At 39.5% G+C, this 25,398-nt stretch overlaps 2 protein-coding genes across 6 annotated transcripts; one reads left to right on the top strand and one right to left on the bottom strand.

The window, feature by feature from the left end:
- Positions 1-1,353: 1,353 nt before the first annotated feature.
- On the bottom strand, positions 1,354-22,969 carry MAPDA (N6-Methyl-AMP deaminase). 5 transcript variants are annotated; one of them, XM_069484338.1, is made up of 12 exons: positions 22,917-22,969; positions 21,221-21,356; positions 18,276-18,504; positions 17,908-18,038; positions 17,341-17,401; positions 13,879-13,966; positions 12,059-12,140; positions 8,871-8,997; positions 7,855-7,935; positions 5,523-5,661; positions 3,589-3,689; positions 1,354-3,062 (listed from the first exon to the last, which is right to left on the bottom strand). In XM_069484338.1, the coding sequence occupies exons 3-12, from the start codon at positions 18,336-18,338 to the stop codon at positions 2,868-2,870; spliced, it is 1,068 nt and encodes a 355-aa protein (XP_069340439.1). In that variant the 5' UTR covers positions 18,339-18,504; positions 21,221-21,356; positions 22,917-22,969; the 3' UTR covers positions 1,354-2,867. The 5 variants fall into 5 exon arrangements, with proteins under 5 accessions (XP_069340439.1, XP_069340431.1, XP_069340418.1 ...); XM_069484330.1 differs by lacking the exon at positions 22,917-22,969 and adding an exon at positions 22,638-22,822 and having other exon boundaries at positions 18,276-18,501; XM_069484317.1 differs by lacking the exon at positions 22,917-22,969 and adding an exon at positions 22,638-22,822.
- On the top strand, positions 22,933-25,130 carry LCMT2 (leucine carboxyl methyltransferase 2). Its single transcript, XM_069484305.1, has one exon. It carries the CDS (start codon positions 23,000-23,002, stop codon positions 25,058-25,060), a length of 2,061 nt encoding a protein of 686 aa, XP_069340406.1. The 5' UTR covers positions 22,933-22,999; the 3' UTR covers positions 25,061-25,130.
- Positions 25,131-25,398: the final 268 nt, after the last annotated feature.

Below are 25,398 nucleotides of genomic sequence, written 5' to 3' on the forward strand. Positions count from 1 at the left end.
TTCTTTTTACTGTTTGTTCTCTACTGCCAATGCCATAGAACTTAACATTTATGTGTGTTCTCTGTGTTGCTGCCATTTCCTATGTATTGTAATGAGTGCAGAGGTTGAGTCTTATCAACTTTGTGCCAGGTGTGGTGGCTCATGCCTATAATCCCAGCACTTTGGGAGGCTGAGGCAGGCAGATGAGGCCAGGAGTTCAGGACCAGCCTAAGCAACATAGTGAGATTCTTGTCTCTACAAAAAATAGAAAAAAAATTAGCCAGGTATGGTGGCGTGCACCTGTAGTCCCAACTACTCATGAGGCTGAGGCAAGAGGATCGCTTTAGCCCAGGAGTTTGAGGTTGCAGTGAGCTATAATCATGCCACTTCACTCTAGCCTGGGCAACAGGGCAAGACCCTGTCTCAAAAAAAACCTTTGTATAGCTGTTTTGTATTGCTGTTTTTATGGTGACCAGGTAAAAGGGGAGATCAGGTGTGAATGTAAAGATGGATCAGTTCTCTCCCTGTTATTCAATTCAAAATCTAAAATGAAGACTTGACTCCTACACACTCAAATAGCTTTCTAAGCCTGGATGTAGTTTTTCACAAATGCTCTTTATTAGCAAATCCACATACTTTAAATTCTGGAACCTCAAACAGGATAACTTACACCCTTCACACTTTCTTGCCCCCACTTAAGACCAGTATGACTTTTATACTGTAAAAAGAACTTCATAATAAAGCTTATACACTAAAATCACTCACCCTACCAGCTTTGGTATATATATTAAAAAATGGACCATATAATTATTTGTAACCATATTTTATCACTGAGTATATCATGAATACTTTCATGATTTTCATGAAATTAAATTTTGTTCTACAACATTTTTAGTGGCTGCAGTATATCCACATTTTATGGATAAACCATAATGCTTTTACTATGAGTAGGTGGGGCGTAGAGCATAATATAATGCTATGCAAGGTTAGAAACCTAAGAGTTCCCTCTACCCTGTTTCCTAAAAGAAAGTCTAGTGGAAAAAACTTAAAACTTTTTTCTCTGTTCTCACAGAAGACTCCTGTGACCAAATTGGGCGGGGGGGGTTCCCCCACACACCAAGCAATCAGTTTTGCAGCACATACCAGCTGGGTGTCCTCCAATTCAATTCTGACACTACCTCTTTGGAGACAGTGTTAGATCCCACAGGTAGAGGGCTCAGTCCCACAAGATGGCTCCCCACTTCCAATGCCAATCATAAGCCCCATGTGGTTTTACTTGTACTGTTGACCAATGGGCTATAAATCAGAGTTTCTCCACCCTCTTCTTGGGTTTGATTAATTTGCCAGTGCAGCTCACAGAACTCAGGAAAACACTTAGATTTACTAGTTTATTATAAAGGACAGTACAAAGGATGCAGATGAAGAGATGTGTAGGGCAAGGTATGGGGGCAGGAGAAGCTTCCATGCCCTCTCCAGGTACCCCACCCTCCAGGAACCCCCACATGTTCTGCTACCTAGAAGCACTCGGAAATATGTCCTTTTGGGTTTTATGGAGGCTTCTTTATGTAGCCATGATTGATTAAAGTACTGGTGATCAACAACCTTCAGTCCCCCTCCCTTCCTGGAGATCACCAATCATGCCTTGGTCTTTCTGGTGACCAGCTCCCAACTACCTAGAGGCTGCCAGTCATCAGTCAATTATTAGCATACAAAAAGACGTCACTTTGGAGATTCGAACGATTTTAGGAGTTGTATGCCAGGAAACAGGGTCGAAGACCAAATATATATTTTAAAATATCACAAAAAGACAGATAGAAAAACCCTTAGTAATTTAAATTAGGGGTATCATCAGCCTTAACTTCCTCTAATACCAGGGGCTAATATACATTTTAAGCAATTCAAGCATACCCTAGTATCTAATAAATTCTTTTTCTTACTGTGCAGAACTGATCTTAGTTAGTCCCTTGTCCTCAGCTGAGTGGCCATGGTACATGTGAGAGTTTATGTAAGCCTGCGCCAGTGGTCCATCACGTAGGGGTGGGGTTACAAGAGACTCAAAGACCCTATTTACCACGATGTTGTCACTACTAGTGAGATCTTTTGGAATGAGGAGAAAGTGAGTACTGGGGTGGGAATCCTGGCAGCTTCCACAAAGAAAAAGTGATAGAAGCTGTTTTAAAAATGAAAGCCGCAGCAGTTTTTCTCTCTCTCACCCCTTGTCCAGCTCTTCTGTCACTCCTTTTATTCCTAAATTGGAGCAATGACTTCAGTCCCTTTCATATGGGACACTCATGAGAAGGGCAAAGCCAGATCTCAGCAGCTAGCTTTGTCACTAGGGTCACTCAGAGTAGATTAACCCTGACTGCTGGGCGCTCACACAAATCCATGATGTGCATTGTGGCCTGCTGTCAACAGTCTTGGGGAATACTTTTAAAAAGTTAGAGCAAGTGAAGGGAATCTGATTAAAGTAAGCACAAAAAAAATATAAAGCTGTTGTCACAAGCTAGAAAGCTTAAAGGTCTTGGCAGCAATCTGTTTTCCCCTCTAGTAATCCCAAAGCTTTTCTGGATGAGAAACTACTTTGATGTCCCTGACATTTTATGATCACTAATGCGGAGGCATTGCTAATTTAACGGGGACTTTAGTTAGCAACAACACTCAAGTTCCTTCAGTAAGCAGCTCAGAGGTAAGCTATGTGAAGACCTCAGCCTGCTAGTCAGTTGAAGACATTTTTACCAAACACCCGCCATGTGTAAGGTGCTGGTGATGGAGCCCATGGTACTTGATTGTTACGCTTCAAAGGGAGCAATGGACAGATTACTAAGTGGGATATGGCAGGAAGATCTTGGTTGCAACACATAGTCAAAAGTAGTTAACCTCATTACAGCTTAAAAATGTAACACTTTAGGCTTCAGATGATTCCACTTCTTCCTCAGTTCAGATCTGGTACTGTCAGAAGCAAAGATGTAGTTGATGGATTCATAAGACAGATCCCACACCTGAGACTGGGTCAAATTAAATGTTTCAGCTGCCAGCTGGTACTCTTGAGAAAGGAGTGTCGCAAAAACACCCTTATCATCAGTCTGCCAATGTAAATAAGAACGATTCAAAATGAAAAAGGAAACGATTTTTCAAAAACCAGTAACTTTTTTGGTTAGAGTCTATTTTCTGATTTATCATGCTTGTTTCAAGAGCCTGAACAGGGACCTATAAATGCATCTATGCATATCTGTAAATAAACAGACTTGTTTATACTTAAAACAAAAAAACAAGAGCAGTGTTTGAACTGTGGCTGCATATTAAAATCACCTAAGCAGCTTTTAAAGCATATCCATGTCAAGGACTTACCTCACATCAAATAAAGCAGAATCTCACGGGATGGTATGTTTTTTTTCTTTTAAGTTCCCTCAGGTACTGTCCAGGACCTTTTCCCATAGAGCCAAACCATTCACCCTGGCCTCTGCAGCCTCTCATGCCCCAGTCCCTTCTAGCTCCTCTACTTGGGCATCACCCTCAGGCATGCAAGGCAGTCAGCTTGGTGGTGAATGTCTGACTTAATGTAACTCAGGAACTAAAAGGGAGCAAAATGTTTCACACAAAACACCTTACACAGATCACAGAAGGATGGGCAATGCTGTACCAGAATCCAAAATGATGTTGGTTGTAAGACGGAACTGTCTGACTTTTGATGTTTGAGGTCAAACAGAGTTCTAGATGAAAAGAAAAAAGTCTCTCATTAAAAGCAGGTAAATGAACTCATTCGGTCTTCACCAAGTAGACATGTGAGAAATCTTTCTGAACTATGCTACTTTGAAGTAGTTTATTATTTTACAAAATTGACCTTAACTTATGTGTGAAAATTTGTAGTTCAATTAGTATAGCTCAGCAGGAAATATGTACTGCAACTTACGGCAGCAACTGTTCTAGACAAGGAATTAATTAATATCCCCTTCACAACCATGTGCTTCTTTTTCTTTTACCAAAATGAGTAGGAAAGAGATGTTATAAGCCAGTCATGAAGAACAAGGCAGGGAATTATCAGGACAGAGGAGAAGGGTTTTTTGAAGGGCTACTGAATTCTTCCTAGTCTTACAGTGAAGGCCAAAAACAAGGCAAGGAAATTGTAGCAGTGCTTGGGAGTTAGAACATTATAAAGAGATAAGAGTGGGCATGGACTTTTCCTATGGCTTCTAAGAATCCCTCAACACTTTAACCCAGACAACCATCCATTCACTGCTCACTGCTTCTAGGTTAGTTAAGTCCATCTCAAGAATGACTTCTACTATTAACAAATTCCTGCCTTGAAACACTACCGGGATCCTCACCCAGAGTAACATACTTCACTGACTTCATTGATGGCATCTGCTCACTTGGGTAAGGTAACCTCAACACCAGGTCACTCAGTCCAAGGGATGACAAGCCCAAACTGCCCCCTCACTCTACTGGGAGTAGAGCTGGGCCACCAAATCACCAAGTAAGGTCACTATGCAAGTGGTTTCCATTCTCTCCACTTTTGTGGATATTTTTAAATGTCCTTAGTAAAAAGAAGAAAACCTCACCCATTATGAGTTGCTGAAAACTCTACAAATGGTTAAAAAACACACACAGAAAATTTTTGTAAATTGGTAAATTTGTAAATTTAGCAAATTGATCATTCTGTAAAATGGTTTGCAGCCAATCACTTCTTTCCCTATTTGGAAAGACCTTCCCTGACCATCCAATTCAAAGTGGTTATCCAATCACTATTATATCAGCCTGTTTAATTTTCTTCACTGAATTTAACATGATATTTTCTTATATATTTGTTTATTGTTTATTGTCTCCCCTCTGTTAGAATATCAGTTCCTTGAGAAAGAAACCTTGTCCATTTTGTTTACTGCTCTATTCCCAGCAATTAGAGCAGTGACTGCAACAAAGTAGGCACTTCATGAACATGTAGACAATTAATAATAGTCAAAAGACAAGTAAAAACATACTTGGATTTTTCCCTAATTTCTTAATTTGTAAATAAATGGTACATATTTTCATAACACATGTCAACTTCATTAAAGTCATTTCAAAATTCTAGATGACCCTTATTCTTTCAAAAAATATACCAGGTACAGTGGCTAATGCCTATAATCCCAGCACTTTGGAAGGCCAAGGCTGGAGAACTGCTTGAGCCCAGGAGTTTGAGACCAGCCTGGGCAGCATAGCAAGACCCTGTCTCTACAAAAACATTAAAAAAATTAGCCAGCGTAGTGGTGTGTGCCTGTAGTCCTAGCTACTCGGGAGGCTGAGGCAGCAGGATTGCTCGAGCCCAGGAGTTGAGGTTGCGGTGAACTATGATCGCACCACTGCACTCCATCCTGGGCGACAGAGCAAGATCCTATGTCAAAAAAGCCAAACAAACAAAGAAAACAAACTTACTCAGTCCCAAGCACTGGGAAGTGTAGCAGTGAATAAGACAGGTAGGGGCCCTGCTCTCACTGGGCTTATATTTTAATGGAAATAAAAGGAAGGGACAGAGGGTTGTCTGAGAGACCTGAAACCTTAAGCCTTACCCAGTGGTATCTGGTGTTGCCTCACAAAGTCCACCAGATCCAGGGATTCTCCCTCACAGGAGTTGAGAAATGTTCCATGCCCGATTCTATCAGGAAGCAGATCCAGGAGTATTTGTGTTTCTTTTTTTTGGTTTGGAATCTTAACAAAAGGAGGAAAGGGGATTAATAATCTCTTTCAGTGGTTCTTAAAGTATGTTTTTCCTATAACTATTTTTTTTATCTGCCCCTCTGAGTAGTTAATGCAGACATTTGGGAAAGCTGACCTACCTATACCTTTCTAGCTCTCTTCTTCATCTTTTATCTTCTCATTCGTTCCCCAATATTCTTCCAGATTCATTTCAATGATAATAATAAATACTTACTAAGAACCTACTTTGTACCTTTTTGTTAAGGCCTCACAAATCTTCCAAAGTGCTACGATGAAGAAATTAAAACTTAGAAAAATTAAATTTTCCAAAACCAAACTGCCACATGTATTGTGTACATGTGTTCATATATATTACAAAAAGTTCTGAAAAATGTAAACACAAAACTATTAACAGTATTAACTCTGGGAAACAGAATAGAACTGAAATAGAAAGGGAACCTTTCATTTTAATTTTTTTCCTTGTATTATACTTCTCTATACTTGGATTTTCTTTAGGTACATATATAACTTTTATAGTTAAAAATATAAAGCATTTTAAAAAAAATTGTCCAAGGTCATAGAGCTAGTGAAAGGTAGAAATAAAGGGCGAAACCTAACTCTGTCTGACTCCAGGGCCCAGACACTTTCCACACAGTATGCTCATGTTTTATTTTGACAAGTCTAGCAACATACACACCACAATCACCATAAAATGTCTAGCTCTGCTCTTAATCTCCTGGATAGCTCAAAACACGAATGATCAGAACTTTTTGAAATGAAATTTTTTATATCCAATGAATCAAATAAAAAAAAAAAGCAACAGAAACTAAAGTAAAAAGCAGGTTCTAACGTTGTGCACAAGGCCAGAGGTAACTGGTCACAGCCACATATGCTGTTCCATTATATCGAACAACAGTTTCTATCACGCACCAGTTAAGTCAGCTATATGGTGTCCTATGAGTCTTTTTTGATCAGAGTGTAGAAATATGGATTCTAGATTTTAAGTTCTGCCACTAGTTAAGTTCTGCCACTGACCCTCTGCTTGCGGACATGAAAGATACAAGTACGGGCAAGAGGTTCCAATTTTTTAATTTTTATTTTTGCTTTTATTTTTTTTAGGTAGGATCTTGCACTTTCATGCAAGCTAAAGTACAGTGGCATCATCATAGCTTACTACAACCTCAAACTCCTGGGCTCAAGTGATCCTCCTGCCTCAGCTTCCCAAGTAGATGGGACTACAGGTACGCCCCACCATGCCTGGCTAATTTTTCTATTTTTTGTAGAGACAGGTCTTGCTATGTTTGCTTAGGCTGCTCTTGAACTCCTGGCCTCAAATGGTCCTCCCGCCTCTGCCTCCCAAAGTGCTGGGATTACAGGTGTGAACCACCATGCTCAGCCAAGAGGTTCCAATTTTTTCCTTAATCTTTAAATCATTATGCTACTCAACCTTTATATACTACCCCTTTAATACAATAACTTTGTGAGTAAGTAGACTAAGTATTATTTTCTGCATTTAAGAAACAACAGGTAGAAGTACTGAAGTAGAAAGTAAATCCATCTGTAAAATGGGGAACAGTGCAGTAGAGTCCCTTGTTTTACTCATAGGGATGTGTTAAGAAAATAACTGTTTTCCAGCCATACCTGTCACTGTACTCATGCTGCCAGGGAGCTTGGGGCTGATGTGGGGCACTGGATCTCCTTGCTGAGCCTTATGAAATGACAATGAGCTCCTTCCTTTATTGCCAGCGTATGTGATACATTCAGGTCCCTCTCACTATGAGGACGGGTGAGATGGACTGGTGCTTTTCTCAGAGTTAGCTTCCCAATGACAAGGCTAATGATGGAAATTCATGGATTTTCTCTAGCCTGATGTCATAAAACTGTTTTTAATGATAAAGCTGGAATTCAAGTCAACAGCCACCCCCAGGAATCAAAAAAGATAAAAACAGTAACACTAGAGACTAAGGTAAGTCATGCCTTTATCATTTTAATTTACATTTAAAAATATTTCTACTGTCCCCTTTTAAAAATCTTTTTTCTTTTCTTTTTTTTCTTTTTTTGATACCTCCAGAATCCACAAGTACAAAGGCCTAGAAAGTATCTTAAAAATGTTTTTTCAGTCCAGGTTTATTTCTAGCCACTTATAAATGATCCTATTATTTTCCATTATAATCTGTCCTCTCCAGCCTAGACAGTATTATTTACCTCTGAAAGATGCAATGCCAACTTCAGACCTGCTTTTTTAGCTTCTAAAAGAGGTTCCAAGAAGTCTTTTGCTTGTCCTACCTTGAAGATAAAAGTTAAAACAAGGATGCATGAGAATTCTGGGCGAACTGAAGAATTAAGCACCCTGTTCCAATGAAAAAAATAATAATGGCAGAAAAAAATAATGGCAAATTCATCTGCATATTTTGTTTATAAACCACCTACATACATTGTGCTAGACACTTTGCAGAATACAAAGCAGGCAAAGGCATAGTTCCTGCCCTTGAGAATCTTAAGTCTAGTATCAGCGAACCTGAGGCCAATTAGCTAAGCTGAATACAGCAGTCACTGAATTTTATTTCTGGAATGACACCTAGGTATCTAGTGCTAAGGAGAACTCACCTGATTCAGGAACCCTTGCAATTACTAAAAACACTTCTATTTAATAGATGGATGAAAAGAAGAACAGAATAGTCCAGATTTAGACAAAACCATAAGAACCAGTTTCATGGGACTCTCATTCAGTGGTCTCAACCAGGGTCCATTCTACTTCCCAGGGTACATTTGGCAATTTCTGGAGATATTTCTTGCGGTCACAACTGGAAGAGTATATTGGCCTCTAGTGGGTAGAGGCCAGGGATGCTGCTAAACATCGTAAAATGCACAGGGCAGCCCCCACATCCCCACAACAAAGAATTATCTGGCCCCAAATGACAAGATTTCTATTTGACTCTGACATTCAAGAAGTTCAGGCTTTGCATCATCTTTAGAAGAATAGAGATAATAGTCACACAGTCAGGCAAATCTTTTTTTTTTTTCCTTAGGATTCTTAATTCTTTCACAGAACCCTGGCTAAGAACAGCTGCTCCAGATATTCTGGTCCCCCAGGGCAGAAGAGGGCTTTACCCACAGAGTGTCTGCTGGACACTCTGCAGAATGCAGGATGCTCCAAGCTAATCCTTATCCCACCGATTCTACCTTTTAGAATTAAAATGTATTTAGGAAAAATAACTTACAGTAGGGTCTCCACTAAGGTCAAGGCCAAGAACTATTCCCTCAGTAGAAAGGAAGAACTCTTCAGCAAGTTTAACAGTCTCCTTGGCCACTGAAGGGCCACCTCTTCTGTCGATTGCTATCAAATACCTTTAACATAAGAAAAACATAGTTGAAAAGTAATATGATGCCAATGAAGAAGACAATTCTGAGTGTGGCCAGAGAGGCATGGCAGGCTACATGTAATACATCTTATTAGAAAAAATATAACCTAACTGAGTCTAGACAACATGACAGTTTACTTTGCCAGAAGGAATGAGACATGAATTCCTAAATAGCATCAAATATCTAGTCAGCATTCAAATTTCCAACTCTCTTGTGTTTTTATCTTCATGTATTTGCTTTTTAGTTTGTTTGATTCAGGATCCCAATAAGGTCCATACTTTGTGTAAGTCAATGTATCTCTTAAGTTTCTATTTTTTTTTTTTTGGAGACAGGGTCTTGCTCTGTTACCTAGGCTACAGTGCAGTGGCATCATCATAGCTCACTGTAACCTCAAACTCCTGGGCTCGAGTGATCCTCCTGCCTCAGCCTCCTGAGTAGCTGGGATTACAGGCGCATGCCACCATGCCCTGCTATTTTTTTTCTATTTTTCATTGAGATGGGGTCTTGCTATGTTCACCAGGCTGGTGTCAAATTCATGAGCTCAAGCAATATTCCCATCTCAGCCTCCCAAAGTGCTAGAGTTATAGCGGTGAGCCACCACACCCAGCCAAGTCACTTTTATTCTACAGCCACTCCTTCCTCTCTTCCTCCCACCTCCGCCCCACCTCTTTTCTTGCAATTTATTTGTTAAAGAAATCAGGTTGTTTGTCCTGCAAAGTTTCTCACAATCTGTATTTTGTTGATTGTATTCCTGTATAGTTAACGTTTTCCTGTCTCTTGTATTTCCTATAAATCAATAATTGGATCTAGTCTAGAGGCTTTATCAAATTCGATTTGATTTTTTGGCAAGAGTATATTGGTGGTGGTATATTCTCAGGAGGCTTTGATCCATTATTTCATTAATGGTTACAAAATTATATTCTAATTCTAAAATGTATCAAATATCTGATACAAATTCATTCTTCATCTATTAGCTAGAATTTTATAGGACTTGAAATACCCAGAGAACCCATGTTAATACTGTGTCATTTTTCTCCAGCATTAGTTTACTTATTTATTCACAAAATAAAGAAATTTCATTTATTTATTTATTTATAAAATCTAGATCAATGATATATAATTATATCATTGAGTACTTAGAACAAAGCTGGCACATACTAGGGGTTCAGTAAGGCCTTGAATGAAGAAAGCAAGAAAGCTAGCTTTATAGCTTCAGGCTATGAGCATCTCTAAAACTTAGCTTAATTAGACAAATACTCCAATAAAAAACCAAGTGGAAGACAAGAAAAGAATGCAGAAAAGAAGACATGCAAATGGCCAGTAAATGAATAGAAAACTATTTAACCTCATTAATCAGGTACTTTTAAAAAGAGATATTACAGTGCCATTTCAATAGGTTTAGGAAAAAAGTTTAGGAAAAAAGATCAATTATATATAAAATACAGTGTCACTGTATTTTCACTTATTTCCTGTGCCATTAATGTCAGAAAACAATATAAATCATATGAACATACCATAATGTGATTGTCCTCTGATTGCTAGACATTTTATGATGTTTTCTTTTTTTCTATTTTCTAAGGTCTTATGCATAAATCAATCTATTTCCTAGGACACATTTCTAGAACAGAATTACTGGGTCAGAGGGAAAAGTTTTTTATAAATCTTGATACATACTATTATTCAGAGACGTTTTATTAATTACATATGCTTACCAGTAGTGTGCAACTTCACAAACACTGGTTATTACTTTTTTCCTAAACCAATTGAAATGGCAAAAGTACCTGATTAGCCCTGGCGCGGTGGCTCACGCCTGTAATCCTAGCACTCTGGGAGGCCGAGGCGGGTGGATCACTCAAGGTCAGGAGTTCGAGACCAGCCTGAGCAAGAGCGAGACCCCGTCTCTACTAAAAATAGAAAGAAATTATCTGGCCAACTAAAATACATATAGAAAAAATTAGCCGGGCATGGTGGCACATGCCTGTAGTCCCAGCTACTCGGGAGGCTGAGGCAGTAGGATTGTTTAAGCCCAGGAGTTTGAGGTTGCTGTGAGCTAGGCTGATGCCATGGCACTCACTCTAGCCCGGGCAACAAAGCGAGACTCTGTCTCAAAAAAAAAAAAAAAAAAAAAGTACCTGATTAATGAGGTTAAATAGTTTTCTATTCATTTACTGGCCATTTGCATGTCTTCTTTTCTGCATTTTTTTCTTGTCTTCCACTTGGTTTTTTATTGGAGTATTTGTCTAGTTAAGCTTAATTTTTAGAGATGCTCATAGCCTGAAGCTATAAAGCTAGCTTTCTTTCTTTCTTCATTCAAGGCCTTACTGAACCCCTAGTATGTGCCAGCTTTGTTCTAAGTACTCAAGATGTAACAGTGAATCAGAAGACAAGGTCCCTGGCCTCACTGAACATACACTCTAGTGGGTATCGGATATATATACAAAATAATATGAGTTAATTCTTTATCTTGTTATAAATGAATGCCACAGAGAAAAAAGATGGATGATTGGAGGATTAGGGGAGCATTTTAGGTACTGGTCAAGGAAGGCCCTTTGAGGAAATGACAGCCAAATTGAGACCTGAATAACGAGAAGGCAGCCGTGCAAGGATCTGGTAGAAGTGTGTTCTAGGGAAAAGTAACAGGAAGCACTGTACCAAGTTGCTGAGGTGAGACATTCTTGCCTATTTAGGGAACAGAAAGCAGGCCAGTGAATAAGTGAGGAGGAGTGGTCTAGATGAGCTGTTTAAGTAAGAGGGGCAGCCAGATCATGTGGGACCCTGTGGGCCACAGTAAGAAGTCCATTTTAACTTAATAGCAAAGGGATGTTATACTTTACTCAAGTAAAAATACTCAGAAGTTTATTGCCATATGAACAAATTTAGAATTGTACTCTCACTTTAAACAACAAGGTTCTTGATTATATTTTTCAATGGCAGGTAGAAATCATTTAAAGGTAAATTATTAAAAATCCATAACACCCATGATTAAAACAGTAAAAATTCACATTCCAGTTTTTAAATGGTAACTACTAGGGTACAATTTTCTTACCTAACATCAATGTCTAAGTTTTCTTCTTTAGACTGTTTTATGCCCTCAAGGATAGATTCCACATAAGTCTTTTTAGTCATTCCTGGAAAGGACACATAGAAAATATATGTAAAGAGATCATCAACTATTTTATCCTTCAACTTTAGCATCTCTATATGAACAATACATTTTCACTTTATGCTGTGACAAGGGCATGATTAAAGATAAGTGAAAACATGGCCCTTAATGGGTACATTTTAGTAAATGCTAATTGTATTTTAATAAAACTGAAAAAAATGAAGCACTAGAAAAAAACCCAAAAGGATATATGCTATACCAGCCCATTTAAAAATTATTCTTAGATTCAACAGACATGAAATTGCCCTCACAAATTGCTATAAAAATTTAAATGCTCATTCTAACAAAACAAGAGAAACAACAAGCCCTTTTCTAAGGCCTGTTCTTTAAAAAAATAAAAATAAAAAGATACATTTTCTCTATTAGCAGGATGTTTTTCTGCTGGTCTAGAAAAAAAAATCCTTGCTTGGGTTCCTTTCCCCTCAATCCTACTCAAGCTTGGTGTTTCTTATCCAGGGCACCAGAGATGTTCTTCCCCATTTGAGTGCTCTGGTGTTCCTCTTCTGGGAAGCTCTGCAAAAGTACTCTCCAGGACAACTTGCTCTAAAATACTCTTTTAGCCTGATTATAAAATGCTTGTTTTGGTGGAAAATCTCTAGTGAAACACAGAAAATTATAAAGAAGAAAAATAAACATAACCTGTAATCTCACCACCCAGAGATAACTACTGTCTTTTTTTTAAGTATACATATACACATGTTTAAATAGATGAGATGCTTCTAGGTATATATGTACCTGGTTCAGTCATTTAATATTGCATTCTAAGTATTTCCCCGTGTCATTAAAGTGTCTTCACAAATATTTTTAATGGTTGCCTAATATTCCATTAACCTTTATTTAAACATTCCCCTACTGTTGCATACTAAGGTTAATAATATCCTTCTTCCCTTTCATTACCCTCACCAGCTTAACTTGGAACCAACTGTACAGTTTAAAAATGTGAGATAAGAATCTTGTTGTTGTCCCATTTAAACACTTACTTTACAATAACAGTTTCAAAAATGTTACCACTCAAATGATTGCTAAGCTACACACATCAGGGCATAAGGCAACCTAGGTCTCTTCAGGCCACAGACAAGGTGCTCAGAGGGTCTCAGTGACACTACATAGTATCTCCTGATGCTGCTCTTATGGAAGGAGGGTCCCAGGAAATCCCTCCAGACCACGTCCAGATTCGCTCATCTCCATCCAGACAGGTTTTGCCACATCAACAGCTTGCCCCTGGCCTAAGAAACTATCAGTCCCTGAGCAGTGACCGAATAACATATATTTCAATAACCACTATAAAATATGATTCTGTATCCCCGCAGTGGCATTGTCTCACAAGTGCCCTTGATACAGGGAACAAGAATTAGCCTCTGTTATAACAATACAACTATCAGAGTAACTGTTCTTTTCTCAGAGTGAGAAAAACTAAACAAAGAAGAACAAAAGAAATTTTTACAGGCCTTTTTCTCCCCCCTTAAAAAGACAATGCCTGACCATATTTTCTACTTTTTACTTAGGAATAACTCACTCATTAATAGTGTACATCATTAATGTACATTAGAGGATTTGGACTGTTGACTAAAGGTCCCCATGAAAATAGAGAACAATACAATAGTGTAAAAGCGCTTCATACTCCCAACTTCAAAATATGTGAATGATCAAAACACACAGGAAAAGGGACAAACAGTACATTCAGTGAGAAGTATAAATTCTACCAGTAGCATTTTCTCTTCTGGGTGTGCTCCTTAGTTCCAGGTACTTGACACCATCATCTGCAAATTCTTTAATGACATCTTTTGTGACCTGATAATAAAGGCAATGTATTCAGTATTGATAATGTTAGCATAAAGGTCCCAATGAAAGTGCCAAGTGCTACAACTTACTTTCATTCATTAAATTTGATTTGCAAGAAATGCCAGCACTATCCCACATGGTAGAGATTAACTGCTTTGTCACACCCTGATGGAGAACACAACAGAGCTGCAACATCACCAGTAGCTCTCATCACACCCTCATTCCCACCTTAAATCTAAATCTGCAGGTCTGTCACACTGTTTCTTTCCTCCCCTTTAACCATTTGTCTATTTTCCCATGTTCATAAAAGCAGATTGATAAAACAGAGAAATGAAGCAAAACTAAAACCAGGTGGAACCATCTACTGTGTTTATAGCATAAGAAATGTACATACAGAAATAAACAGTTAAAATGATTAGGAATTACTGATGTGCTATTTAAAGTCAAGGCTTAAGGTTCTTATTCAAGTTACTTAAGAATAAATTGTATCTTTCAATGGATTCTGGGAGGATTAAATTTTCCCGAGAAGTACTTAGGAAAATTCCCCTACGCAAAGAAAGTTGGTGATAAATATTAAGTAAAAATGTATCTAATTTAGTACAAATCTCAATAATTCAAAAATTACTCAAGGCATGTTTTTCTTTTCTACCCTCAAACCTAAAAAATACCAAATCTAAAAGAAAAAAGGACTAAGTAGGGGATGCTGTGACTACCTGCCCTAGTTAGTATCCTAATCTTCGTGGGCTTTGTCTATATGCACATAGGCACACACGTGCAGCGTCCTGGCAAGGAACAGGGCTGGCTGTGGGTGAAGACAGTGCCTATTGGGATGGCACTATGTTGGTGAATTCACAGCAATCCAAGGTCTGGGCCTCTTCTTTTTTGTTTGTTTGTTTGTTTTGTTCCCTCCCCCACCCCAGCCCCACTAAAGCCAAATAGGAATTTATTATACTGTAAATGGAATGGGTGGCTCAGATTCACCAGGAGGTCTGGAGAACCAGACTCTGAGACTACACAGCTCAAGATAACATTTAAGCATTCAAAATCATGAGACACTCCCAGACCAAGCAAGACACCACTGCTGCCTCCACCACTGAGCACAACCCCGCAGACTCCATGCTTTCTTCACTGGCACTTGGCCCTGCGGCACTGCTACCCCAGGAACTCCATCTTGCTGCCACTGATGCCTTATCTTTGCAAGTTGAGGAACCTGGATCTTGCATTGCCTCAGAAATGAAGAGACTCAGAGGGACCAACTCACCCTACCCCAGCTCATGAGACTAATGCAGAAACCTGTTTGACAAAGGAGGGGTGAATAGAAGAGAGGGTTTGAAATAGTGGTCATTTCAGTAACTGAAGTGATCATATACACTGTCCAAGGCCCCCACTTCCCCGGCAGTTAGGTACCTGCAAAACCAAGTAAACAATGAAAATGTTGCTGGCAAGTATGGAACAAGAGCAAAGGGAGGAAGATTTATCTAGGCCACAGTGAGGCCTGTGGAATTATCCCTAACCCACATCCAAGAACCCTTCCCTGGGGTCACATCTGTGTCTGCCAGATTTAGCCCTTTCTGTTCTGTGCAGTGGGTACTGAGGGGTACTCTTTGCTCTTTCCTCTCCTATGCTCTGGACTGAGAGTATCTATTCAAATTCTTTTTCCAGATACAGTACCTCACAATTAGTTAAGTTCCTGCTTACTCAAAGGTCTGTAAGACTGTATAGCTTGAATGGGAAATGAGCTCTGGAACCAGATAGAGAGAATCAGTTCTTCCACTTACTCTCTGTGGGTAACCTTAAACAAGTTACACTTAACCTCTTTAAGCCTTTTTTCCATCTGCAAAAAAGGAACAATAAAAATACCTACTTCAGAGAGTAGTCCTGAGAATAATGTTTGGTACATGTAATAGTGAGTATCATTTTTTTTAGCCACATTCGAATCCTGTCTCTTTGAGATTATTCCCAGGTCAGCTTGACTAGAGTTTTAAGTGATTCCCCCATACTGAGTTCCACATTTACAAATGATCTCTTAGCTTCCTCTCACAGATGTTTCACCTATAATATTGGGCCCCTCACAGTCATCTTCTAAACCACCTATAGATGCTCATCCAATAGCATTAAGTCAAATGCACAAAACCTTATTTCTCACCTAATTTAATAGAGCTTTTCAACTTTCATTCTGAAATGAATGTAGTGATACACATAGCATTATTTAACCCGTTGAGTATTAAGCTCTTAGAATTTCAAATTTCATCCTTTTGCTCCATAACACTCAGCAACTAGGTGAGACCAGAGCCCCTGTGGTAGAAATTCCTAGGAGTATTCAATGGTATCTGTTGAGTGGCTGATGAGAGAATGCCCTTTTGGGTTCCTGTAAATTCTTGTGCATGTTTCTAATACACAGTTTACCACATTATGTTGCATTTATCTGCTTATGGGTCTGTCTCTCCACCCTGAGTATAAATTCCTTGGGGGCAGGGACTGTGTCTATCTCTCCTTATATCTCCAGGTCTTTAGCACAGTATCTGGAACACTACAGGCCCTCAGTGAACTTTTGTTGAACTAAACTATTAGAGTTAACTCTCCTCCAAAAGGTGATTAATTTACTTACTACTTATCATGAAGATCAGTCTTGACCAAGGGGGAAAATTTTTTCTTGAGCAGCCAAAAGTAACTTCTCCAGAAACACAGGTTATACTTACTTTACATTTTTTTTCTAATGGCTAAGAACACTGACAAGATTTTGTTTCTCTCTATTTACAAAGAAGACATTTTAAAATGCCATCCTAGTCAGATCAATGATACAGAAGCCAGTCTTCCATGTCAGACTCTAGTGCCATGGAGCTTCAGATAAGAGAACATAGTGGCATCCTCTACTCCTTCATCCCCAGAGAGAAGGCATTAATCATTCAATCTAGGGATTAATCATTCAATCTATAAGTACTTCTTAACTTCTTCATTCTCTAGGGATTAATCATTCAATCTATAAGTACTTCTTAACTTCTTCATTCTCTATAATGTCCACCCAGGCAGGTAAAAGTTTCCTACACAATACACACAAAGCCCTATCAAGGACATTCCCACCTGTGGTCAAATATTTCATATATTATATATTAAAAACAGGACCAGATATTGTCCTCCATATGGTCCTCAATCCAACAGAAGATGCTCATCTTAGTTCTTTCTTCATATCCTTTACAAACACAGTCTTTTTATATTAGCTCTTAGGCAAATGTCTTATATTGGTTTTGAAAAGAGTTGCCATAAAAAAGAAAACATTTTCATCAGACTCTTAATAAAAGTAAAAATGAAAGGTTGCATGCAACAACAAAAGGGCATAAATTACTTCAGAATCTTAATCATCTAAAAATTCCTCCATGTCTCACCATTAGAATATCTTCAGGGCTACTAGTAAGCTGATGAATAGTTTGAAACATCTGGAAACATCTGTAACATGAATGAAAAGTTTTAGCATACCCTAGTCATCAAAAACTTGTCACTCAAGAGAAACTCACTAAGCAGAATTAATGAACAGATTTTAGGATAACAGTAAGTGCATATTTATATTTACAAAGAACTACAAAATAAGTTTTTCAAAAATTACATTTATCTGGAAAGATAATCAAATGACTGAAAATCAAACATTAATGATATTTTTAAGTGAGAAATAATAGTTCCCCTTCTCCAACCCCACCTCAGACACAGGGACAAAATTCAATATGCCTATATTATCAAGACTAAAGAATATTCCCATTTAGCATAACTTCACAAACAACACAAATCACTAAAAATACTGTCAATGATCTGACAGTTGGAAAAAATGCTGTATGTTATACTCTCCATGGCAGATGCCTACCCCATTCTAACTAGTAAAATCTGAATTCTTACTACTTACAATCTCAAAATACTGATACACAAAAAAAAGAAGTATGACACAACCTCCCCAAACTCACTCTTCTAAAGTTCGTTTCTTTCCCTTGTCAATCATAGTCATCTGATCATCGATTTTAAGATCTGGCTTCTTGGCTATTAATTTCTTCATGGTATTAGAACTAATGGATCCATTCAAGTGGGCATGGAGTTCCTAACACAAGAGAATACAAACAGTAAAAACTTATCAAGTGTCCAATAGGTTCACAGCATCATACCAGGCACTTAATGTTTGCAGTTTGTACTAGGCAAACTGGCTATTTAATTTAGCTACATAAATTTTAAAGTTTACAAATTCTACCTACAAAATTTACTTTTCTTTTGTGAAAAGGAACAACATAAAAATCATTTAATTAGCAACCACTCAAGAATTCTGTAGCTGAATTCTCACCACTTTTGGCAATTCCAAGTAAAAGTCTGTCTTCCATGGTTGTTGCTGTTCTTCCGCCTCCATTGTGATTTTAGCAGGAAAAAAATAGTCCTTCTCCACTCTTAGTATGAACAATACAATGTATTACAGCCAGTAAATTCTGTGGTCTCCAATTTCCTTCAGATTGCTTTCCTTCCACACATTTTGATAAGATTAGCTATATGCGTAGCTCTGGGCTCAGCTTCATCTACTTAAACAAATGGGAATATTTTTGGATGTTGACATAAACAACAAAGAAGCAGGATTTTGCTTATTTATTCTTCAAAATGCAAAAGCCCCTCCAAAGCTAACTTAAGTGTGTCTGAGGTGGAGAAATGATTAGTGAACAATCTGAACTAGAAATAGGAAAAGGCCTCAAGCTTATAAAAGGTGTATTAAAACCTGAAATTTAGTAGAGTATATTCCTTACCTATTGAGACCATCTATAAAACTACTTCAAAAATTAGAAATTTCATAAGGCCTATTTTGGATAAAAATAAAACTTACATTTTTGAATTATTTAAAATATATAAAGGAAAGAACAGAGGTGTTGGGAGTCAGACGGACCTAGGTTTGTCCTTTTACCACTTCTGCAGGTTAGTAGCTGTGTGGCTTTAGTCACTTACTCTCATGGCCTGTTTCCTTATTTGTAAAAATGGGATTCAAAATACAGAGTAGCTGTGAGGATTAATAAAGCAATTTAAATCCTCCTCTTCCATGCTCTCACATGAGCCAGTGACTACAGTAACTCAGTATCTTACCACATTGTATCTCAATCACTGATTTACTTGTCTTTCTCCATCATCAGATTTTAAGTTCCTTGAACATAGGTCTTATTGATTATTCTACCACTCTAGTGCCTAGCACACTGTAGGTGATAAATAAATCCTCATTTCCCTTCACCTCTGAAAGTGGCTTATTAAATTAAGATAAAATTCCAAATGAAATTTAGTGATTTTCAAAGTAGCCACCTTGAACCTCTCTGGGTTCTCACCTGTAATGATACAGATAAGGGTAACAGCTTCCATCTGTTCAGAACCTGCCAGGTATGTGGCAGGTACTTTTAATAATACTGTCTTTAATTCTCACAATAATCTTTTAAAATATTATTACAACATTACAAATCAATAAATTGATACTGAATGGAGTTGAAGTTACCAATATAATGTGCAACAAAGAAAACAGCTTGTACAGGACTAAAAAGAGCCATAGAAATCCACAGAAAGGCCAACTCAATATGAGATAAAAGTGGCATTTCAATGTAATGCTAAGGTAAGTGCTTAATAAGTAGTAACAAATGAAAAAGATGGACTATTTAATCAATGGCATTTAATAACTCTACTAAAAAACAAAAAAAACTTCATTAAAATGAGAAAATATACTTTACTCTTGCATAAGTAAAGCCAATTTATCGTAATTAACTTATAAAGTGTCAATCAAAATATTCCCTAAATTATTCCTTAAAAATTTATTTTAAAGTTCACATGGAAGATTTAACTTGTAAAAATACTCATAAAAACATCTGAATCTCAGAAGAATAATACCCAATATTGGTAAAGATATGAGTAAAACCTCTGGTGGGAGCAGAGCTTGGTATGATCTTTTTGGGAAACAATTTGGCAATATCTATCAATATTAAAAAAAAAACACATTTTTTTGACCCAATAGTTCTACTTGTAGGAATTTATCCTATATCTTGTATGAATAAATATATTTCTTGCAGCATTGTTTATAACAACAAAAAGCTGGCAATAACCTAAATGTCATCAGTAGTGTATTGACTAAATTATTAATAATTATATATCCATCCAATGAATATAACTGTATGGAAAGATGACAGAGTCACTTTCAAAAATACATTGTTTAGAGCGATGACTTTATAAACAAAACATGTGTGTATATATATACTCATACAACAAATATACACACATTAATTTATTTATATCATGATGCCTAAAACATATATGAAAGGATATACAGAAAATTGTTACCACTAGAAAGTGGTTTAGAAGTGGGAAAGGCTGGAGGAGAGTATTTTGTTTGCCTTATCACTTTTGTGCAATTTGAAGGTTTTACAACAAGCATGTAACAGTTGATAATTTTTAAAATAATTTACAAAAACAGTGCTTGCAAAAAAAACTTTATTATTATGGATTGCTCTAACTTGATGAAATATTACTAATGGAAATCTTATCCCAGGGTTTGCTGCTTCTTGCCCGCACAAGATGGAACTCAGAATTAAAAAATTGCTACTATTTATTATGTACTTACTAGGAGATAGGCACTGTGCTAAGTATCTTAGAAGTTACCTTATTAAAATCCTCACAACAACCCATAAGGTATTATTATTCCCATTTCACATAAGAATAAACTGAGATTTAAAAAAACAAAATAGTCATAAGGCACCCAAATCACAAATTTTGCTCCATTCTCTTTCTTCTTGAATCACTTTTCTTGATCTGCTCTTTGCAAAAATGTACTATTTTTAACATAACATCTATATTTTACTAACTTGTCATTAAATAAATTCCTTTCTACAGTGCTATATATTTTTTCAAAGTCCTTCACTCCTTTTTTTATCTATTTGGCCCTCAATCAACCTTACAAAGCAGAACTTAATCCCCTCATTTTAGAGATGAGGAACCAAAGACCTAGCAAGCTTCCGTGAGTCCTTCTCCCAATTCCTACAGAGGCAATTCCAAATTCCTCAACTGTTCTACCAGATCCAACCACCTTACAATATACTGACAACCCCACCGATAACTTTATAAAGAATACAAAAGCCATCAGGCATGAATTCCTTCTATTTCTCTCTGCCCTACCCCACACCTAAGCTTATCTTTATTCATACTCTTTTTTTTTTTTGTCATGAGTCAGAGAAAAAGGATCCATTTCTTGTCCCCAAGACTAATATGTACCCAGGATACCATTTCTTCCTATCTATTCCAAGTGGTTACTCCACCAGTGAGTTATCTTCTTGTTTTTCTGTTCCTTCAACCTCTTCCGCTCTACTGGCTGATTTCCCTCATGGGACCAACATGTATGTGCAGTATTTGCTTCCACCTGAAAACAAAATAAAAGAAAAAACTCTTTTACCCCACATTCTTCTTTAGGTACTGCCCTGTCTCTCCTTTCCTTCCACGATAAGCTCCTTGAAACTATAATTTAGACTCAATGCCTCCATTAACTTATCTCCCATTCACTGAAACATGGATTCTGCCCTCATTGCTTTGCCCCACGGAAACTACTCTCCCTAAGTTTGGTTGGTTTGTTTATTTTGGGTTTTTTTTTTTATTTTTGAGACAGACTCTTGCTCTGTCACCCTGGCTAGAGTGCAGTGACATCATCCTAGCTCACTGCAACTTCAAACTCCTGGGCTCAAGCGATCCACCTGCCCCAGCCTCCCAAGTAACTGGGACTACAGGCGCGCACCACAATCCCGGCTAATTTTTCTATTTTTGTAGAGACAGGGTTTCACTCTTGTTCAGGCTGGTCTCAAACTCCTGAGCTTAATGGATCCTTCCGCCTCAGTCTCCCAGAGTGCTAGGATTACAGGTGTGAGCCACGGTGCCCGGCCCTCTAAGGTCATTAATGAGCTCTTAAACACAGTATCGAAATGACATTTTTCAATGATCAAATCTTTATCCTAATTCAAACTTTCTCTTGACTCCAGTATTCAAATTGGCTGGGCTCCAAAACTCATGCTCTTAACCATTATGCAATATTACTTCGAGTTAACCATTCATCCTGATTTCCTTATTTCAGTCACCAAATCCCAACTAATAAATTATAAATTTCCTATGTATCTCTGGAAGCGGTTTCCTATTGACTATGATACCCAATGTTGAAACTTTATGATTATTTCATATTCCAACCTGGATTTATTCCTTAAAAATAAAGCTCAGAACATATCACAGGGAATAATCACTCTCTTCAGTGACCCTCTCTTCAGCGGACATATTCAACACTATTTCAAAATCCATAGGTTTTGGGAAGTGGAGGGGTGCGTCACTTTAACGAAGAGAAACAGAGGCGAATGGTTAACTCACTGTCAGCCTATCACAGGACTAGGAATACAAGGGAATCGACAGTCTATCTGTGGGGGGCATGTTTATTGTAAATATCTGTAAATTATTTGTAAGGGTTAGTTTCTTCACTTTGCACCTGGCCTCATTGATTTGTTTTCACACTTAAATGGGTTCTCTTCTGCAACGATGAGAGTATTAAATAAATTAGCATCCAAAGACGCCAACTAATTAATCCTTGCCGGCTAAAGGTGCGTAGTGCTGACCCTTCTAGATCCTTCCCAGACCTTCCTTCGGTCGTCAGTACCCACGGACTCACCTCTTAGCGACTTCTCAACTATGAGGACCTAGACAAGTTTTCCCTTCAGCCTGGAAGACTTGTAGAAAAGTGACAACCCGCGCACCCCTAATACACGTGTGACAGCGGTAGCCGGCTGCCTACCCAGGAAAACGTAATGCGGGAGAATGAAAAAAAGGTCAATCACTGTCGCATTTAGTACAAGCTACACCCTCCTCCATTCCGATTGAGGCGCGCTCTCCCCGGAAGTGACGCACACTGCGGAAGGGCAGTCAAGGGGGAGAGGTGGTGCTTCCATACCGAGGTCCCTGTAGTGTGTACTGTACGACCGAAGGCCCGGCTCACAACTGTGACCGACCGCCGTTCCTGAGTCTCTCCTGGCCATGGGGCCAAGGAGCCGCGAGCGTCGGGCGGGAGCAGTACAGAGTACCAACGACAGCAGCGCCCTCAGCAAGAGTTCCTTGGCCGCGCGCGGGTACGTACAAGACACCTTTACCGCCTTGCTGGTTCCGGGGGCCGCGCGCCGCGCGCCACTCATTCACCGAGGATATTACGTCCGCGCACGCGCCGTCCGGCACTGCGTGCGCGCCTTCCTGGAGCGGACGTGCGCGCCCCCCGACGGGCCTCGCGCGCAGATATTGTCTCTTGGCGCCGGCTCCGACTCGCTGTATTTTCGCCTCAAAACTGCTGGCCACCTGGCCCGGGCTGCAGTCTGGGAGGTGGATTTCCCTGACGTGGCGCGGCGCAAGGCGGAAAGGATTAGCGAGACGCTGGAACTGTGCGCGTTGACCGGGCCTTTCCAGAAGGGGGACCGCGCGTCAGCGCTGTGCTTTGAGAGCTCGGACTATCGCATTCTGGGCCTGGACCTGCGGCAGCTCGAGCGCTTGGAGGAGGCCCTGGCCGCCGCGGGCCTTGACGCGGTCTCACCCACCCTGCTCCTGGCCGAGGCCGTGCTGACTTACCTCGAGCCTGATAGTGCAGCGGCCCTCATCGCCTGGGCAGCTCAGCGTTTTCCTAATGCCATTTTCGTGATCTATGAGCAGATGAAGCCTCAAGATGCCTTTGGCCAGTTCATGCTGCAACATTTTCGGCAGCTGAATTCTCCCCTGCATGGCCTGGACCACTTTCCTGACGTGGAGGCCCAGCGGCGCCGCTTTCTTCAAGCTGGCTGGACTGCCTGCAGTGCCGTGGACATGAATGAATTCTATCGCCGCTTTCTCCCCGCAGAAGAACGCCGGTGGATGGAAAATCTTGAACCCTTTGACGAGTTTGAGGAGTGGCATCTGAAGTGTGCCCATTATTTCATTCTGGCAGCTTCTAGGGGAGACACCCTCTCCCAGCCTCTCATGTTTCCATGCTCAGAGGCCTTTCCTCGGATAGATTCTGTTTCGCCTTCGGGGGTCTTCCCTGCTAGAGTAGTTACTAGTGACAGCCAGGGCCCAAACCTTAAGAGATATGGCCACGCCTCTGTCCTCTTGAGCCCGGACGTTATTCTCAGTGCAGGAGGGTTTGGAGAGCAAGAGGGGCGGCACTGCCGAGTGAAAAAGCTTCACTTGCTCTCAAGATATTGTGACTTTGAATGGAAAGGCAGCCAAATATGCAGTCATGGGACTGAAGTTCAGTGGGATGGACGCCTTTATCACACCATGACAAGACTTTCAGATACTCAGGTTTTGGTTCTGGGAGGGAGGCTATCCCCAGTAAGTCCAGCCTTGGGGTTTCTCCAACTTCATTTTTGTAAGAGTGAGGATAATAGCACTGAGGACCTGAAGGTGATATTAACAAAGGCTGTCCTAAAAGAAGATTCCACTTTGTCGTGTTGGCGGCATTCAGCAACAGAAGTGTCCTATCAGAATCAGAAATATTTGTTTGTGTATGGGGGTCGAAGTGTGGTGGAACCTGTACTAAGTGACTGGCATTTCCTACACGTAGAAACAATGGCTTGGGTCAGGATCCCAGTGGAGGGGGAAACACCTGAAGCTCGGCATTCCCACAGTGCGTGCAGTTGGCAAGGGGGAGCCATTATTGCTGGAGGTCTCGGGGCTTCCGAGGAGGTGTTGAACTCTGTACTCTTCCTGAGACCAATCTCTTGTGGATTCCTCTGGGAATCAATAGACATCCAGCCTCCCATTACCCCACGGTACTCTCACACGGCTCATGTGCTCAATGGAAAGCTTCTGTTGGTGGGAGGGGTCTGGATTCATTCCTCCTCAGTTCCTGGAGTGACTGTTATCAATTTGACTACAGGCTTGAGCTCTGAGTATCAGATTGACACAACACATGTGCCATGGCCACTAATGTTACACAATCATACCAGCATCCTTCTTCCTGAAGAGCAACAGCTCCTGCTCCTTGGAGGTGGTGGGAACTGCTTTTCCTTTGGCACCTACTTCAACCCCCATACAGTAACATTAGACCTTTCTTCTGTAAGTGCTGGGCAGTAAGGACCGGACTCTTGATAGGTTCAGGAACCGCTAAAGTAGAAAATAAAGGTTTCCACAAATAGAACTTGCCTCTAGCTATAGATTTTACCACTCCTTCCTCCCCACCTCTTTTTTCCCCCTTAGCACTATTCACTGTAGACGGTGAAAAAGTTAAAATACATACCAACAATCAGAGACAGTACAAAACTAAAACAGCTGAAGACAGTGACCACACAGTAGTAGAGCAAGAGACTTTGGATTCATGTATCCAGTTTATTGGTTTTCCTCTAATTCTCTAATCTAAGTTTACCCATTTATTGAGTTTAAATGGCCTTTAGCCTAAATTAAGTAAAAAATTT

The sequence above is a fragment of the Eulemur rufifrons genome, chromosome 2 (assembly GCF_041146395.1).
Source record: "Eulemur rufifrons isolate Redbay chromosome 2, OSU_ERuf_1, whole genome shotgun sequence".
Lineage (NCBI taxonomy): Eukaryota > Metazoa > Chordata > Mammalia > Primates > Lemuridae > Eulemur > Eulemur rufifrons.